The 18,022-nt window shown below is 60.2% G+C and overlaps 1 protein-coding gene across 5 annotated transcripts in view; it reads right to left on the reverse strand.

Annotated features, from left to right (window-relative positions):
* The window catches only part of FBXW11 (F-box and WD repeat domain containing 11), a 65,339-nt gene that overhangs the window by 22,780 nt on the left and 24,537 nt on the right, over window positions 1-18,022 (reverse strand). For 3 of the 5 annotated variants that reach the window (XM_055125628.1, XM_055125625.1, XM_055125624.1), the window contains one exon: window positions 13,554-13,655. The exons of the other annotated variants lie outside the window; for them this stretch is intronic. In XM_055125628.1, coding sequence (XP_054981603.1) covers window positions 13,554-13,604 — 51 coding nt within the window. In that variant the 5' untranslated portion in view covers window positions 13,605-13,655. The remainder of the gene's footprint in view (window positions 1-13,553; window positions 13,656-18,022) is intronic. 5 annotated transcript variants of the gene reach the window in all.

An 18,022-nucleotide genomic window follows, 5' to 3' on the forward strand; every position in this document is an offset into this window, starting at 1 on the left:
TCGGCCGCCCTCTCCGGCTCCCTCGGCCGCTCTCGGGGCCAGGGAAGGGAACCTCACCCCGGGCCCGCAGGCCCCCTTCCTCGCGCATCTCAGGCCTGGGTGAGGGAGAGAAGGGCGGCTGGCGAGGGAGAGCGGGGGGAGGTGTCGGAGTCCCCCAGGGAACCGTGGACACGCAGCTCGGCCTGCGCGCGCACGGCCGACCCAGGCTGACCCCGGCACCACCGACGGTCCCCCGAGCCCAGGGGCGGGCCCTGCGCAGAGCCCCTCGTGAGCTGCCAGCCGCCCCACCCAGACGGCCCAGAGCACAGCCAGGACAGCCCAGGGGCCGCCCAACACAGAAAGAAATTTTAATCTTTTAAACTTAGTTAAAATTAAATCAGGTCAATGGTGTCGGGGCCAGGACCGGCGTCACCTGGGCAAGGATGCGGCCCAGCCACGCACAGAACGGATCCCGCGGGCACACGTCACCCACCCGGGCCAGCGAGAGCCCCTGGCGCCCACGGACAGGCCGCGCCAATGCCTGCCCTCTCAGGGGTCGGCGCCCAAAGGCGGGCTGGGGGCACCCCCTACTCAGGACGAGGGGCAGGAGGCCCAGACCCGGCACTGGGAGCCTGTGAGGCCAGTGGGCCCCACAGCCGGGCGAGCCCCTCCAGGCTGACCCGGAGTCACAGCCCCGTCACCACTCGCAGGAGACCCGTCAGCTTGGAAGGACTCCCAGAGTCCCCTGGGGCAGGCTGGGGAACTTCCTTCAGCTACAGCAGGATGCAGCAGGTGTGGAGCAGAGCACAGCGGAGCAGGCGGGTGTGGGACACGCAGCACAGCACAGCAGGAGTCTAGCACAGGGGAGCGGGTGAACAGTACAGGAGGTGTACAGCACAGTACAGGGGGTGTGGGACACACAGCACAGCAGGAGTCTAGCGCAGGAGAGCGGGTGAACAGTACAGGAGGTGTACAGCACAGTACAGGGGGTGTGGGACACAGCACAGTAGGAGTCTAGCACAGGGGAGCGGGTGTACAGTACTGGTGTACAGCACAGTACAGGGGGTGTGGGACACACAGCACAGAAGGAGTCTAGCACAGGGGAGCGGGTGTACAGTACAGGAGGTGTACAGCACAGTACAGGGGGTGTGGGACACACAGCACAGCAGGAGTCTAGCGCAGGAGAGCGGGTGAACAGTACAGGAGGTGTACAGCACAGTACAGGGGGTGTGGGACACGCAGCACAGCACAGCAGGAGTCTAGCGCAGGAGAGCGGGTGAACAGTACAGGAGGTGTACAGCACAGTACAGGGGGTGTGGGACACAGCACAGTAGGAGTCTAGCACAGGGGAGCGGGTGTACAGTACTGGTGTACAGCACAGTACAGGGGGTGTGGGACACACAGCACAGAAGGAGTCTAGCACAGGGGAGCGGGTGTACAGTACAGGTGTACAGCACAGTACAGGGGGTGCAGAGCACACACAGCACAGTATAGTCGGTGTATAATATGGTACAGTAGATGTACAGCACAGCCCAGCTCAGTACAGTAGGTGCATAGTATAGTAGGTGCGTAGTATAGCATCGTTTAGTATAGTAGGTGTCTAGTACAGTAGGTATGTAGTACAGTAGGTACTAGTGTAAGAGGTATATAGCATAGTATAGTACAGATGTACAGCTCAGCAGGTGTATAATACAGTAGATGTATAGTATAGCATAGTAGGTGTACAGCACAGAATAGTGTACTACGAATATAGTACAGCACAGTAGGTGTACAGCACAGAATAGTGTACTACGAATATAGTACAGCACAGTAGGTGTACAGCACAGAATAGTGTACTACGAATATAGTACAGCACAGTAGGTGTACAGCACAGAATAGTGTACTACGAATATAGTACAGCACAGAATAGTGTACTACGAATATAGTACAGCACAGTAGGTGTACAGCACAGAATAGTGTACTACGTATATAGTACAGCACAGTAGGTGTACAGCACAGAACAGTGTACTACGTATATAGTGTAGCACAGTAGGTGTCCAGTACTGTATGGTAGGTCTGTATTTCTGGTATCAGGAGGACCAGTGTCTCGGCCACTCATTTTCCACCCAAGAATTGTCTTGATGTCTCGGGAACTGTGGACCCTGGCGACACCGGCCCTTTCCCTCGTCCCCAGTTAGACATGAAGCAACACCTACGCAGGCACTAGCCATGACTCTCCCTGCCAGGACAGACACAGCCGCGATTCCCAGAGCGTCGTGGGAGGGACATCGCTGGCCACAAACCCCACCAGGCAGGAGGAAGTGGAACCCGCTGGGGTCTGTCCCCTTGAAGCCAATGGGCTTCCCACACAGCAAACAGCAGCACAGGTGGTTTCCACTGGTGGCCTCGGCCTGTGAAGGCCGTGGGAGGGAGCAGCCGGTGGTTCCCGGGGGGTGAGACTGGACGAGGCAGTGCTCCGAGTACCATACAGCATAGTAGGGGTACTGTAGAGTATCTCAGAGCATAGTACAGTACAGTGAGTGTACAGCATAGGACACAGGTGTATCAAAAATATAGCAGAGCATAGTACAGTATAGTACATGTATAGTAAGCATAGTAGGAGTATTGTACAGTATAGATGTATTGTATAGTACAGCAGGTGTACAGTATCGCACAGTAGGTGTACAGTGTAATACAGTAGGAATATAGTATAGTAGGTGTATGGTACAGCGCAGCACAACACAGCAGGTGTATAGTATACCATAGTAGGAGTATAGTATAGTATAGCACAGCACATTAAGTATATAATATAGCACAGCAGGTGTGTAGTATAGCATAGTAGGTGTATAGTATAGTGTAGTATAGTATAGCACAGCACATTAAGTATATGATATAGCACAGCAGGTGTGTAGTATAGCATAGTAGGTGTATAGCATAGTATAGTGTAGTATAGTATAGTACAGCACATTAAGTATATACTATAGCACAGCAGGTGTGTAGTATAGCATAGTAGGTTTATAGTATAGTACAGTAGATGTACAGTATAGTAGGTGTATAGTATAGTGTAGTATGATGTAGTGTAGTGTAGTGTAGTATTGTAGGTGGACTGCAGCAACAGCACAGCGGGGAAGGCGTTTGTCTTGCACGCAGCCGACCTGGGTTTGATTCCTCCGTCCCTCTCAGAGAGCCAGCAAGCTACCGAGAGTATCCAATCTGCACGGCAGAGCCTGGAAAGCTCCCCGTGGCGTATTCGATATGCCACAACAGTAACAACAAGCCTCACAATGGAGATGCTACTGATGCCTGCTCAAGCAAATCCATGAACAATGGGACGACAGTGCTACAGTGCTACAGTACAGTACAGTAGGAGTATAGTACAGAAGGTGTGTAGCATAGCACAGTAGGTATATAGTATAGTACAGTAGGTGTACAGTACAGTACAGTAGGAGTACAGTACAGTACAGTATAGTATAGTACAGCAGGTATACGGTATGGTATGGTATGGTATAGTGTAGCACAGCACAGTAGGCACACAGTATAGCATAGTAGGTGTACAGTATAGTATAGCAGGTGTATTGTATAGCACAGCACAGCACAGTAGGTGTGTAGTACAGCACAGTAGGTCTAGTATAGCAGTATAGTATAGCAGGTGTACAGTATAGCACAGCACAGCACAGTAGGTGTATAGTGCAGCATAGTAGGTGTACAGTGTAGTACAGTAGGAGTATGTTCTAGTATAGCGCAGCACAGCAGAGTAGGTGTACAGTACAGCACAGCACAGCACAGTAGGTGTACAGTGCAGCATAGTAGGTGTACAGTGTAGTACAGTAGGAGTATGTTATAGGATAGCGCAGCACAGCATAGGAGGTGTACAGTATAGCAGAGTAGGTGTACGGCATCGTACAGCAGGTGTACAGGATAGTACAGTAGTACAGTACAGTAGGGGTACAGCACAGCACAGCCAGTAGGTGTACAGTATAGCAGAGCACAGCAGAACATGATGCCAGCCCGGGTTCGACCCTCAGCATCCCACAGGGTTCCAAAGCACTGCCAGGAGAATGCAGAGCCGGGAGAACCCCAAAGCATTACCAGGTGTGCTCCCCCTGAAAAAAAAAAAAATTCACCCCCCCCCATAAAAGAGAGTCAAAAGGCTAACAGCCAGGAGCAAGCAGGTTGAGGGAAGCCAAGGGTAAGGCCCAGGCACCCCGTAGCCAGCAACCCCCGTCCCCGACAGGGTGCGGGGTCCCACAGCCACCCTGGGGACCCGAGCACCTCCGCTCTGTTCCCGCATCAAGAGAGCTGGAATCCCCCAACGTGGGCGTTCCCAGGCGGGGGGACAGGATGACCCGGGGGTGCTGGCAGGCTCAGGAGTGATGGGAGGGGCTAGAATGTTGGGGAGGGGGGCACAGTGAGGAGCCTGTCTTCCGGGAAAGGAGGCAGGAGGCCTCAGCAGCCCGGAACCTGAGGCAAACCAGAGCCGGCCACACCTGGCCCCAACCCCGCCTCCCTCCGAGCAGCTCCACTCTGACTCCGAAAGGGACTCGGCATCCTTCCCAACTCCCTGGAGAGCAGCAGGGAAGCGGGCGAGGCAGGGAGACGCCTGCGCGCAGCTGCCCAGCGGGCGAGAGGAGGGCTCCTGACGGTCAGCCTGTGCACCCAGACCGGCCCTCGTCCTGGCCCTCCTGGCCACCCTTACCGGACTGTGTACCCGCAGGGTTTACCCACTGCACGTCAGTATTAACATCACACTGTTAATGTGCACATTTACCTATCTGCAAAAGCAGCCGGGTTTTTCTGGGGGGGGGCACTGTTTCCATTACCTTATTCAGCTACAACTTGGTGGAATCTCAGGAGTTTAGCTTTAGCCATCTATATTGTGTAGGTGTTCCCGTCACCATGGCAACGCTTTTCAAAAGGTCGCTCCCACAGGCAGGAGCAAAAGCAACCTTGAAAAGGAACAACAAACGGCCCCAGTACTCAGAACTGGACATTCTATCCGCAGAACTGAGTGGACACGGGCATCCGCACCCCGAGAATAATGAGCTGCACTGAGTCACGACTCGGCCGCAGGGACGGGGAGCGGAGAAAGGCAAGGCCGTGCGCGGGGGCCTTGGGGACACGGCGAGAGCGTCCTGACAGAAATGCGGGAACCGGGCTGTGCCTGTCCCACCGCCCACCCCGCACCTCCCCCCGGGAGGGACAGACAGCCACACCCCTGGCGCCCCGTCACGCCCACACGGAAACCTCAGAACCTGACGTTTTCTGGCTGCAACCGAGATGCAACTAAGCTTTCTATCCATCCGGAGCCTGAGGCCCCTGGGCTCTGACATGTCCTTCCTTCCCCCCTGACCGAATCTTCATTTGGAGGTCTTGCTGGGGTGGGGGAGCCCGCAGCGCTCAGGGCCTACTTCTGGTGGGCCTGGGGACCCTACACTGGGGGTCACACCTGGGTCAGCCGCAGGCCAGGCAAAGGCCCCACCTGGCAATGCTCAGGGGCGACTCCTGGCTCTGGGCTCAGGTACCACCCCTGGCTGTACTAGGACAGGGGGTGGGGGGTCCACATGGGATGCTGGGGATTGAACTCAGGTCAGCCACGTGCAAGGCAAATGCCCTCCCCGCTGTACTATCCTCCAGCTCCCCGAATATTTCTTTAAGAAAAATCAAACCAAATAGGGCTGGAGCGATAGCACAGTGGGAAGGGCGTTTGCCTTGCACGCGGCCAACCCAGGTCCGAGTCCCAGCATCCCAGGTGGTCCCCCGAGCACTGCTGGGAGTAGCTCTTGAATGCATGAGCCAGAAATAACCCCTGTGTATCGCCGGGTGTGACCCAAAAAAGAAAAAAAAATCAAACCAAATAGAAAATCAAGAAAGACTCATTTACACCCATGAAGTCAATACAAGTGGAAATAGGAAATTAGTCCCGGGCACCAGCTACTGTCCCCGCACTGTGGGCGTGGCCCGGGCACCAGCTGCTGTCCCTGGCACTGTGGGCATGGCCCAGGCACCAGCTACTGTCCTGGCACTGTGGGCGTGGCCCGGGCACCAGCTACAGTTCCTGCACTGTGGGCGTGGCCCAGGCACCAGCTACAGTCCCCAAACTGTGGGGTGGCCCGGGCACCAGCTGCTGTCCCTGGCACTGTGGGCGTGGCCCGGGCACCAGCTACAGTCCCGGCACTGTGGGGTGGCCTGGGCACCAGCTACTGTCCCCGGCACTGTGGGCGTGGCCCGGGCACCAGCTACAGTCCCCGGCATTATGGGCGTGGCCCGGGCAGGAGCTGGGCACCAGCACCAGCAGGCGTGGCCAGAAAGCCAAAGTCACCAACTCACCGGAACAAGGCTCAGACACTGCCGCCTCTCGTCACACCTTGGATCACGGTTAAAGGGAACCCAGAGGATAACTAAGCCCACCAAAGTACTAGGAGCAAAGATAAGAACACCTTTCCCACCCGTGAAACAGTAAGGGGCGAGGTCTCTGAGCAGGGCATGGAACACGCACCGGGCTGAGACAATAGTCAGGCATATTCACGACTGACGACACTGACAGTCACTGGGAGAAAAATTGCCTCATATGAAAACACTTATAATTTAGGAAGCCGAAACACATGTGTTACTTTGCGCATAGATGAAAGACTGAGCACAGCCTGCCGTGAGTCTGGCGCCAGGACAGGGAGCACCTTTCCAAGAGTACGCGCAGCTCCGAGAAGCACAGCAGAGAACTGGGCAGGGTTAGGGCTGGGGGGTGGGTGGGGTGAGGGTGTCTGCCAAGTCCTGGCCTGGCCCTCCCTCTGCACCCGGGACGTCCCTGAGCCCCTCCGGGCATGGCCCCAACAACAGACAGTCCAGATACAGCTCTGACCCTGACAACCAGGGGCAGGCGAAGAGGGAGCAGGAGCGCGACCAGGGGCCTGAGAGACACGGGGTAAGGCGCACACCCGACGCGGCCAGGGCCACAAGTCCAGCTCAGCGCTGCACGGCCTCCCCCTGCGGCCATACGTCCCGCCAGACAGGCACTTCGGGGCAGAGCCCCCCAGCCCCACCGGGGAGGCCCCCAAACAAAACAAACAGCTTAAAACAAGAACTAAATTTAATCAATTTAATTTCAGCACAGTAAAAATGTGACAGTATAGTAATTAAAGCCCCGTTCTCAACAGTAACGCGTACACTGACCAACACCTGGAACAGTCCGGAAGGGCATAGGAGTAGCACAGCAGGGAGGGCGCTGGCCTTGCCCACAGTCGATCCGGGTTCGATCCCCGGTGCCCCGTACGGTTCCCTGAGCCCCACCAAGAATGGTTCTTGAGTGCAGAGCCAGGAAAGGCCTGGGCACTGCTGGGCACGGCCACAAGCACAGGCAACGCCAGAGCCCCAGGCCGTGCTATTCCCAAGGGGAGGCACATTCACGCCCGCTCTGCTGGACGCGGCCCGAGAATCCATCCCTGCACCACCAGTCACTTCTGCTGCAGGGCCGGTCCTCGCCTAGCCAGGGCCACGCAGTGCGATGCGCCCCTCTCCGGAGCACCTCTCTGCTAGCTGCCTGGCTCAGTGCTCACGGCACCACGTGGTACCAGGGTCAAACAAAAGAACCCAGGGCCCAGTGCTCTCCCCCGAGCCGGAGGGCAATGCCCAGGACTCCGGGACCAGCCCAGGTCAGTCACGGGGGGGCCTCCTGCAACAGGGCGGCGAGTATGAGGCGCCACTCGGAGACGGTTTCCCGAAGGGGCGAGGGAACCCCCCCGAGACGGCCTCGTTCCTCTGTACTGTATCCATAAGGACCAGCAACCACTTTTACGCTGGGGGGTGGGGCGGGCCACATCCAGCTGTGCTTGGGTCATTCCAGACCCTGGAGGGGGCGGGGACCCCAGGGGATGCCGGGGATCAAGCTGAGTTGGTCACAGGAGCCAAGCGCCCTGACTACGGCCCCAGCCCAGAGAAGCACACACCAGCTAGCCAGGCAGCAGAGCAGACCTGGCCGCCGGGCCTTCCCACGCCGGGCCCAGATCGCAGGGCACCCAAGGCCAGGGCTGTCCGGGCAGGGCCCTCCGCAGACGCCCTCCCAGGCGCCCTGGGCTGCCCCAGCACCCGCTGCCCGGCCCCTTCCTGTAAACTCCACCCGAGGTGAGGCAAACGCTGCCTGAACTGGACACGCGGCGGGCCGGGAGTGGGCTCAGCACGAGGCCCCGTCCAGCCCCTGCAGCTGCTGGCCTGGAGACCTCCAAGGGGCCAGGTGCCCGCCAAACTACGGGGACAGAACGGAAACACATTCCAACGGCACCGCACAGCTGAAGTTCCGGCCCATGCAACGGGGACCCGCACCAGAGGCGCTTTCCCAAGGGCATGTGTCCTCTGGCTCAGTCCCCTCGCACCCGAGCAGTCTGCAACACTGAAGGGAGCGCCGCCCCCAGCCAACACAGTCGACCAGGGCTGCTGGGGAGGGCGGGGAGGGCACGGGGGACGCTGAGCCAAGGCCTGGCGCGCAGACAGCCCCCGACAAAGATTCTCCACGAAGGAGCAGGACTCGGCTCTCTGACTACACCCCTCCGACGAACTGTCAGCTGTGAGCCTGAGAGATGACTGCCGGACATACATGCTCGAGAGTGTGCGTGTGCGTGTGTGTCTGAGTGTGAGCATGTGTCTGAGTGTGTGCGTGTCTGAGTGTGAGCGTGTGTGCGCATGTGTGTCTGAATGTGAATGTGTGCGTGTGAGTGAGCGTGTGTGTCTGAGTGTGAGCGTGTGAGCATGTGTGTCTGAATGTGAATGTGTGCATGTGAGTCTCTAAACGTGAATGCGTGAGCGTGTCTGAGTGTGAGCGTGAGTGAGCATGTGTGTCTGTAAACCGCTGGCCTCATCCTTGTGAGGCGCGCACCCCCTGTCTGCAACCCCTCTCTCTTCACTTAGGGACCCCCCCCCGTTTCTGTCCCGTCCCCCATTGGCGGTACCTGGGGGCCAGGCCTTCTGGAGCCCCGAGGAGTCTGCATGAGGGTCTGGTAGAGAGCCGTGCCCTCCTGAGGGAAGGCCAAGAGTCTCCACACCGCGACCCCAAACTCCCAGCCCAGCGGGCCACCGGCCTCCACACCACAGCAGCCAGACCCTCCGCACAGGCCTCAGTTTACGGGAGCTGCCGGCCAGCACCCACCCACCTCTGTCCACCCCCGCTGCTCCAAGTGGGAGCGGGTCTCTGCTGCCTCTCTCCCTCCGTCACCTCGGGCACCCCCAAGGCCAAAGCTGCCGGAGGCGTGCAGGATGGAAGCCTTGAGACGCCTGCCTTGCCCCCTCACTGACGCACCTGCCTGACTCGCCCTCTGCCCTCTGACACTGGGGTCCCAGGGAGTGCTCTTCTGGGGGCTCCGAGGTGCTCAGCATCACTCGGCACTCAGGGACACTCCTGGCAGTGCTTGGGGGACCATATGGGATGCTGGGGATCGAACCCAGGTTGGCCGTGTGCCAGGCAAGCGCCCACCCACCGTCCGCTGGCTCGGGCCCATGTGTGCCTGTGTTCCCAGCCTCGCCGCTCACGCCAGGCTCACGGGTGCCAGCAGCTGAGTCTGCTGGGGCTGGAAAAGGTCTTATGGCACGTGCCTTGTGTGCGGCTGGCTCCAGTTCCGTCCCCGGCACCACACGGTGCCCTGAGCACCACCGGGAGCAACCCAGAGCAGAGCTGGATGCCAGCCCTGAGCACTTCTGGATGAGCATCCCAAATAAGTTTATAAACATCCAGTGCTGGCTGGCAGGAAAAGTACACAAAGGATACTCCGTCGTATGTCTGGGCCCTCATTATGATCCGAAACTGCTGAAAATGATGTGGAACAATCTTTTGTGGACCAAGTTTGGTAAACCTTTAAGACATAGTTTCTAAGTCACACCTACCAGTGCTCAGGGACTGTATGTGATGTCTGGGAAGTGATCCAAGGCCAGCTGCAAGCAAAGCGGCACCTGTACCACCTCTTACATCCTGTGCCACCTCTCCAGCCCCGAGGTGTGGGCAAAGTTGGAAAGCACTAAGAAAGCTCCTACCCTTCTCGCTCAGGGATTTTTTTTTTCAATTAATATAATCGAAGAAATTAATCGTGCACGTCCACTAACGTCTAGAGACCTCCACACGCACCAATAAAAGGCTGAATTTCTGTCTAGCCAAACAACCATGCCCACCAGAACGGCTGACATTGCGCCTCCGGGGCAATGTCAGGACGGCGTGTGACAGGACGGCGGGGAGGGCGCTTGCCTCGCACACGACTGACCTGGGTCCGATCCTGGCACCCGTATGATGGTCCCCGAGCACTGCCAGAAGTGATCCCGAGCACGGCCGAGTGTGACCCCAACAAACAAAACCCTGCACCTCGCAGAAGCCGCACTGGTGAAAACTGGGCCCAGCTCAGTTGGGAGGAGTTCACAGAAAGGTGCCTGCCCATCTCTGTGCCCAGCTCACCTGGGCAGGCATTCACAGAAAGGCGCCTGCCCATCTCCGTGCCCAGCTCACCTGGGCAGGCGTTCATAGAAAGGCGCCTGCCCACCTCCGTGCGCCCCCAGGGGAGAGATGGAGGACAGGCACGGAAAGAAGTGAGGTCGCAGCTGAATGGTCAGTTTCTACTTTATGATTTCGACTGCAGCATTTCAACAGGGATTCCCCAGAAGCCCAGAGAGAGCACGCGCTTAAAAAAAATAATAATAATAATATAAACGGGAGGGTGGCCCCGAAAGGGAACGGGCTGGAGGACAGCGAGACGCCTGCTCTGTGGGCTGCAACCTCAGCACAACAGCGGCACCCGCACTGACCGACAGGGAGCCTGCAGCCATGGGGCCGGGACATGGCACCCCCACAGCCACACACCGACACCGGGCGCAGGGCTGACTGCACCTGGGTTAGAAGGTGCTTTAAGGGCTGGAGCCATAGCACAGCAGGTAAAGTGTTTGTCTTGCACGCAGCCGACCTGGGTTCAATCCCTGGCATCCCACAGGGTCCCTGAGCACCACCAGGAGTGATTCCTGAGTGCGGAGCCAGGAGTGACCCCTGTGCATCGCTGGGTGTGACCCAAAAAGCCAAAAAAGAAAAAAATAATAAAGGTGTTTTAAATGGGATCTGAACTCTCTAACTCCTTCCTGTGCTCAGACTATCCCCCAGGGGTGGGGGGCTTGCCTGGGCTTCTCCCCAGCACTCCAGGGGTCCCCAGGTGCTACCAGCTTCCACACTGCCAGGTGTGGCCCACAAACAAAAATGAAGACATAAAACTCCCCGCCGTACAGGTCGCTGGGGGAACCCTGCACCGAGGCTGCTGGTGGGTGGGCAGTTTCAACGTCCCCACAGCCGAGACTGCACGTCGTTCCTAGTGTGCGATCCTCATCAGAACCGTTTCCAAAACCTACGTTTATCTGCTTCTACTCTGATGCGTCAAGTCCTTTGACTACCATCTTTACTGCCTTCAGAACCTCTAACATGAAAATAATTTTTAATCTTAATTCACAGTAAAAGGTGAGAAATATCACTGGGGGGGCGGGGGGTGAATTCAATGGGCGGTTTCCACTTGCCGGTGGACTCTGCACGGCCGCCCTCCACGAGAGATGCTGCTGGAGGTGGGCTGCCTCGTGTAGGGGGAGAGGGGGCCGGAAGGGCTGCGGGACTCTGACGGGGTCTCCCTGGGCACAGAAGCTGGAGGCCGAGCCCTGGGCTGGTGACTGGAACAATGGCCGGGCTGAACTCGGGCAAGGCGGCAGCTGAAACAGACTCACCTCAGCTCAGTTCAGACCCCAGGGACTCACTCAACTATTCCAGCCGTAAAATGGTAAAGGAGTATCTCAACTGGTTTGCACGTGTGCATGCATGCGCAAACACACACACACACACACACACACACACACACACACACGGGCTTCCTTGCCATCTGAACAGTAGTTAAAAGCAGCCACCATCTCTCCTGCTTCCCAGAGGTTGCAGCTGCCGGGCTGGGGGTACCGGGCGGGGTCTCCTGGGGCCTCTGGAGGGGACAGGGGCTGCAGCGAGCAGACCGGTACTTGGGCCTCTCACACCCATTCCTGTGCCGCCTGGGGGGGCTGTGGGCGCCGGGGTCACAGCAGCCGGGAAAGGCCCCACGCCCGCCCAGGGAGGCGAGAGCCACGCCTAACTGGCCTGCGCGCCCGTCTCGTCACCGGCTCGGACGGGCCCCCAGACACCCGGCAGGAGGGGATTCGCCTCCCCCCACCCCCGCCTCACTGACGCTCACCACCACGTCGCCGCGTCTCATCCAAGGCCCAAGCAGACAACACCGTCCTCCCGGGGTCTCCCGGAGAGCAGAGCAGGGGGGACCCCCAGCGCCCGGGGCCTCCCTCTCCAACCGCGGACCCCCCCACCCCGCACACAAACAGCACCGCCACCAAGTGTGCCCGGCGCTGCCTCCCACAGCTCCTGTACCCGGCCCTCACTGGCCACCGGCCCTGCGCCTCGACCCGGCCCCGGGAGGGGCCAAGGAAGCGCTTCCAGAAAACCCAGCGGGAGCCGGCAGCCAGGGACACTGGCGTCCGTCAGCCGGCACCGGGGACGGCAGCCCCACCCCCGCAGCCCCCCGGCCTAGGAGCACTCCCACCTGGACGGCGCATAGCGAGGGAGGCCCCAGAGTCCCCGGGAACGCAGTCTCATGCACCCGCCAGGAAGGACACGCAATACGCCCACCCGCGCAGAGGCCAAAGGTGCCTTCCCGCCCCCCCACCCCGCCACGTGAGCAGAGAGAGCACCCGAGGCTCGTGACGCTCCCAGGCCCAGCAGGGGCCTCTGGCTAAACCCACCTGCTGCTCACAGCCCGTTCCTGCCCGTCACGGGCGCCTGTGTCTGCCCGTGGCCCAGACCCCTGCGACCGTCTGAACTGTGCCGCCATGACACGCAGCCGGCTGAGCCCGCCCGAGCCCACCCGAGCTCCCCGGCCACGCCGCGGAGCCTCCCGCGTTAGCCCAGTCGGAGCCCGCCCGCCCGCCCCCCACGCCACTGGGCACGGCTGCGTGCCAGAGAGCCTCCCCCCGCCCCAGCCCACCCCCCACTCTACTTCCGTCTGTGGAATTCTCTGCCGGCCTCAGCCTGGAAAGTTGGGGAGCTGGGCCTGGGGGCGGGCACTCAGCCTGGCCCGAGGGGCCGGCGGCCCCTGGGGACGGACCCCGGCAGCATGAAGCTGTGATGTCCAAAAATTCCCGTGGAAGGCCGGAGGCCGGCCGGGAGTCCCCTCCCGCTCCCCGCTGGCTGGCAGGGGGAGTGGTGCAGGCCCCGAGGAAGAGCCTCCGACAGGGGGGAAAAAAGCCACTTTAGGGAGCCCCCCCCGCTGCCGCCTGGTCCCAGCAGCCCCCACGGAGCAGGCCACGGAAAACGGGCCCCGAGCGGTGGGTGAGAAGGATGGGGCCGGGCCGGGCTGGCGCGGGAGTCAAAAGCAGAAGAGCCCCTCCCCCACCCCGCCCCCCACCCGTCCTCACCCCTCCGAGGGAGGCCCGCAGGCTGGAGGCGAGCAGAGGGTCACACAGAACACGGAGCAGACGCCACCCGGCCCCCGCTCGGCACGGCCGGCCCCGACACGCGCGCGTGGCATACGTAAGGAAACACATGTAGGACAAGAAAGAAGAGGCACCTGGAGACAGCTGGCATTGGGCAGGCTGCGCAGGCAACTCAGCGTGCACATGCTCTCTGCCAGGGTGGCGCAGCCTAGCCACAATGACCTGGGCACAGAACACTGCAGGGTGACAAAAAGGAAGGAAGAGAAGAAGCAGTTAGAGCGTCGCCATCACCCCGCAGGCATCCCGACTGTTAGTGGGGCGGGGGCGGGGGACGGGCCGGGGGCGCCCGCGCGGCGCCCTGACCCTGGGGGGGGGACACCCACTGCTGGCCCTCGGGAACGGGGGCGGGTGCTTCTGCTCCCAGCCACTCACGCCTCAGGCCTCAGGAGCCCGTGCGTGCGCAGAATCAAGAGGGAGCGCACGTTTCCATGGAAACCCACAGGGAGAGCGGGGTGGGGGTGGGGCCGCGAGGGGTGGGTGAGGGTGGGGGGCCCGCGGAGACTGCTGGCTGGGCTGGGCCCGGCCACAACCCCAATTCCTCATCTCTGGGATTCCGGGCGTCCCGGAGGCCGGGTGGGGGGGGCAAGTCACGCGCTGGTCCCTCCCTCCCAGCCGAAGCGAGGGGAGGGGCCCAGCCTGGCCGGCTCCCACTGGGCCTCGGGTGCTGGGGAGACCCCGGCCACCCCGGCATCTTAGCCGGGCGCCGCCCTCAAGGCCAAGAGGCCAAAGGGAGGCGACGGATGAGCGAGAGGCAGCGAGCGGGGCAGAGGGGACAAGGAGGGCTGGCCGCGCCCGCCCCGCCCTCTCTGGGCAGCACGTGAGTTTTAAGGGACCCGGGAAGAAAGTTTTAGTGCTAAAACAGAGCCAAAAGGGAACAGGGACGTGCAGGGCGAGCGTCTAATGCCCACGACACGGTCTGCGGGCCTGGGCACACTTTTGAGAAACCGTTTCCAATCGAGGGTCAAAGAAATTACTATGGCAACCCTGGCCGGCAGGAAAACAGTGCGGAGCCCCGGCTCCAGGTGGGGCCGGCTGGGGGGGTATCCGCAGGCCCCGCACAACTTTCCCGCTCGGAGCTTCTGGGCTGGAAGCGGGCCTCCAGGCCCCTGGGGCTCCGAGGGATGTGTCACCCCAGCCGTGCTCAGGGCTTACTCCTGGCTCTGTGCTCGGGGGAGTCCATGCAGTGCCATGTGCCAGGCCCCCTGGCCACTCTAACGCGCCACGCCCATGTTGACACCTCGCCTCCCGCGTGACCTGAGAGAGCTGAGCCTGGAGCCGGGCCCCACGGGGAGTGCAGCCCCCAGCCCCTGGGAACCCCCACCCCGGAGGGGGCAAGCAGCACATGGAACCGACCCACCTGGCCCCGAATCCCCAGAAGGGACCCCTGGAAGCAGCACAGGGAAGAAACAAATGAATAAGGAAAGAAATAAACTAGGAGTGAAGAATACAGAATCCTGGGGCTGCGGAGCAGAGGCGGGCAGGAATCAGGGCCCAGCACGGCCCCAACCATGGCCCCGGAAGGCTGCGGAGAGCAAGCCGCCGCCACACGGGGGGTCTGGCAAGATGGGGGCTCTTTCCTTCAGAAGCCAGGGACCCCGGCTTCAAAGGCACCAGGCGAGCTGGTGGGGGTCTGTTAAAACTGCAACCGTCCCAAAGCACGGGGAACAAGAACCAAAGCTGGAGACAGAACTGACAGCAGGACCCTGGCAGACAGGGTGCCAGCCTCTCCCCCACTCCTCCCTCTCCCTCCCTCTCTCCCTCTCTCTCTCTCTCTCTCTCTCTCTCTCTCTCTCTGGCTCGCTCTTCTCAGACAGACACCAGCCTGCATCAGGAGCGGGGCGGGAAGGTCCAGGCACACCACACAGCCAGATGACCGCGTCTGAGCCAACGTCCACCATCCTCACGCACGCCCATACCCACCATTCCAGCCTGAAATCTCTCGGTTAGTTCAGGGACATGGTCGCTCTGACCGGACAGCAGAAGGTCGGGACCACACCTGCACGCAGCGACCAGGAACAGGTGGGCACCCAGGGGTACCTGCAAACCCACTTTCACTTCTCCCCCCAAACCAGGCTGGGTTTGTCCCGAGGGTCCAAGCCCTGGAAGCAGGACCCAGAGAGAGGCGGGGCGTCTGCTCCCTGCGGCCTTCGAGCAGCTGACCCCAGCCCACAGCCCCTCTCAGCAGGGTGAACCGAGCCCTCCCAAACGGCTACCCCCCACAACGCCACGAAGGTGAAAGTCACTATTCTCCGGAAGCAGAGTGGCTGGCGAGGGGCCAGAGAGAGTGCTGTGGGTAGGGCATTTGCTTTGCCAACCGGGTTCGATCCCCGGCATCCCACACGGTCCCCCTGAGCACCACAAGGAATCATTCTTGTGGCTGAGCCAGGAGTAACCCCTGAGCATCGCCAGGTGTGGCCCCAAAACCAAAACAAACAAAAATTAATTTGAGAACTAAACCTTAAGGGGGGAGGGGCAATGCTTTCCACTCCGAGAATCAGAAATCTGGAGACTTCCTATTACGGAGTCTAGAGATGAAGACACCGACGGTTAAAGAGGAAGAAACAATGATTGGTCCACGGGTTCTCAACCAGCTCATGATCAAACCAAACTTAGAAAAAATGCGGAAAGGGGCCAGAGCAATAGCACAGCCAGCAGGACGTTTGCCTTGTACGTGGCCGACCCGGGTTCGAGTCCCAGCATCCCATAGGGTCCCCCACACACCGCCAAGAGTAATTCCTGAGCTCAGAGCCAGGAGTGACCCCGAGCATCGGCGGCTGTGACCCAAAAAGAAAAAAAAAAAAAACCCGAGGAAAATGCAATCATCTGAAAACTTAGAACTTCAAAATACTGCCCATGGCGGTGACGGTGGTGGCGGGGGGTGGGCATGATGGTGAGGGGCACGAGCACGTCAGGCACTGCACAGGGGTGAGGGGTGCCGGGTGCTGGAATCCCCCACGAGAAACCCCACCATTGGCCGCAATGCCAACTGCAAACACCCCCGCTTCTTTTTTTTTTTTTTTTTTTTTTTGCTTTTTGGGTCACACCTGGCGATGCACAGGGGTTACTCCTGGCTCTGCACTCAGGAATCACCCCTGGCCGTGCTCAGGGGACCATATGGGATGCTGGGATTCGAACCCGGGTCGGCCGCGTGCAAGGCAAACGCCCTACCCGCTGTGCTATCGCTCCAGCCCCAACACCCCCGCTTCTTACAGGTTACCGGGGGAGGAGATGCTTGCAGGGCAGGCCCAGCAAGAGCCGCCAAAGGGGACTGTCCCGGGGGGAGCCGGGGGCCGGCCAGGCCTCTCACAAGGCTCGGGGCTGCACCCAGCGGGAGACAGCGCCCAACCCCGAGCCGAGATGCGAGTGAGGCCAGGCCCGGACACTTGGGGATGTGGCTGGAGGCAGCCCCGGCTGACCGCCGTGGGTGAAGCAGTGTCCCTCATTCTTCAGCGGAACCATAAGCCAGGCCACTGTCTTTTACTTCATTTTTAATTAAAAATAAAACAACAGGGCTGGAGCGATAGCACAGCGGGTAGGGTGTTTGCCTTGCACCCGGGTTCGATTCCCAGCATCCCATATGGTCCCCCCGAGCACCGCCAGGAGTAATTCCTGAGTGCAGAGCCAGGAGAAACCCCTGAGCACTGCCGGGTGTGACCCAAAAATAAATAAATAAATAAATGAACCGACAGACAGTGGCCTCCCTGCCATGTCGGCACACTCTTGCCGCTAAGATACACCTCAAGAACTGATCCCAATGCAGTGGGAACTTGCCAGTTTCAACAAATACTACTGACCTACTTCTTCAGGGAACAACAATGCTAGCCAGCTAAGACACACACACACTCATGCTAGCCAGCTAAGACACACACACACACACACACACACACACACACAAACACACACACACCCATGCTAGCCAGCTAAGTAAGACACACACACCGCCCCCCCACCCAGCTAAGCCGCTTTCCTCTACAGACTGTCACCTCAGCCTCCAGAGAAGGGATATGGGGACGGACACACACGCGCGCGTGCGCGCGTGCGCCACTGAAAAGGCCCTGGGAGATTAGAAAATCCCCAAGAAATGTGGGTCACGACTTCACCTTTAGCACGTGCCAACTTAGGATTCCTGAGATGAGGAAATGAGTCTCGGGCCCCGGCCCCAGGCTGTGTTCTGCGGGGTCACCGTGAGCCCCGGGGCGCTGAGGCTTCTGTGGCCACCCACGGCGAGGCCCAGGCAGACTGGGGGCCACCAGGCCAACGACGAGCAGCCACAGCTTTCGGCATTCCCCGAGGCAGCCGTCATGACGAGGCAGGAGAGAGACCCCCCCCGGCTCCCTCCCGGCCGCCACAGGAGCCCCCACAGGAGCGCGCGAGGGCCGAGCGCACGCACCACCGGGCCGCACTCTGGCGGGAGTCTGTCTCCAAACGGGCTCAGCCCAGGGCGACCCTCCCGCGAGTCACGCACTCAAGCCTCGCCCAGATCAGCACCGGCCTCGGAGAACTCCCACCCTCAGCACGCCTGGCCAAGGGCTGGATACCACCC

Source organism: Sorex araneus, chromosome 2 (genome assembly GCF_027595985.1).
Source record: "Sorex araneus isolate mSorAra2 chromosome 2, mSorAra2.pri, whole genome shotgun sequence".
Classification (NCBI taxonomy): Eukaryota; Metazoa; Chordata; class Mammalia; order Eulipotyphla; family Soricidae; genus Sorex; species Sorex araneus.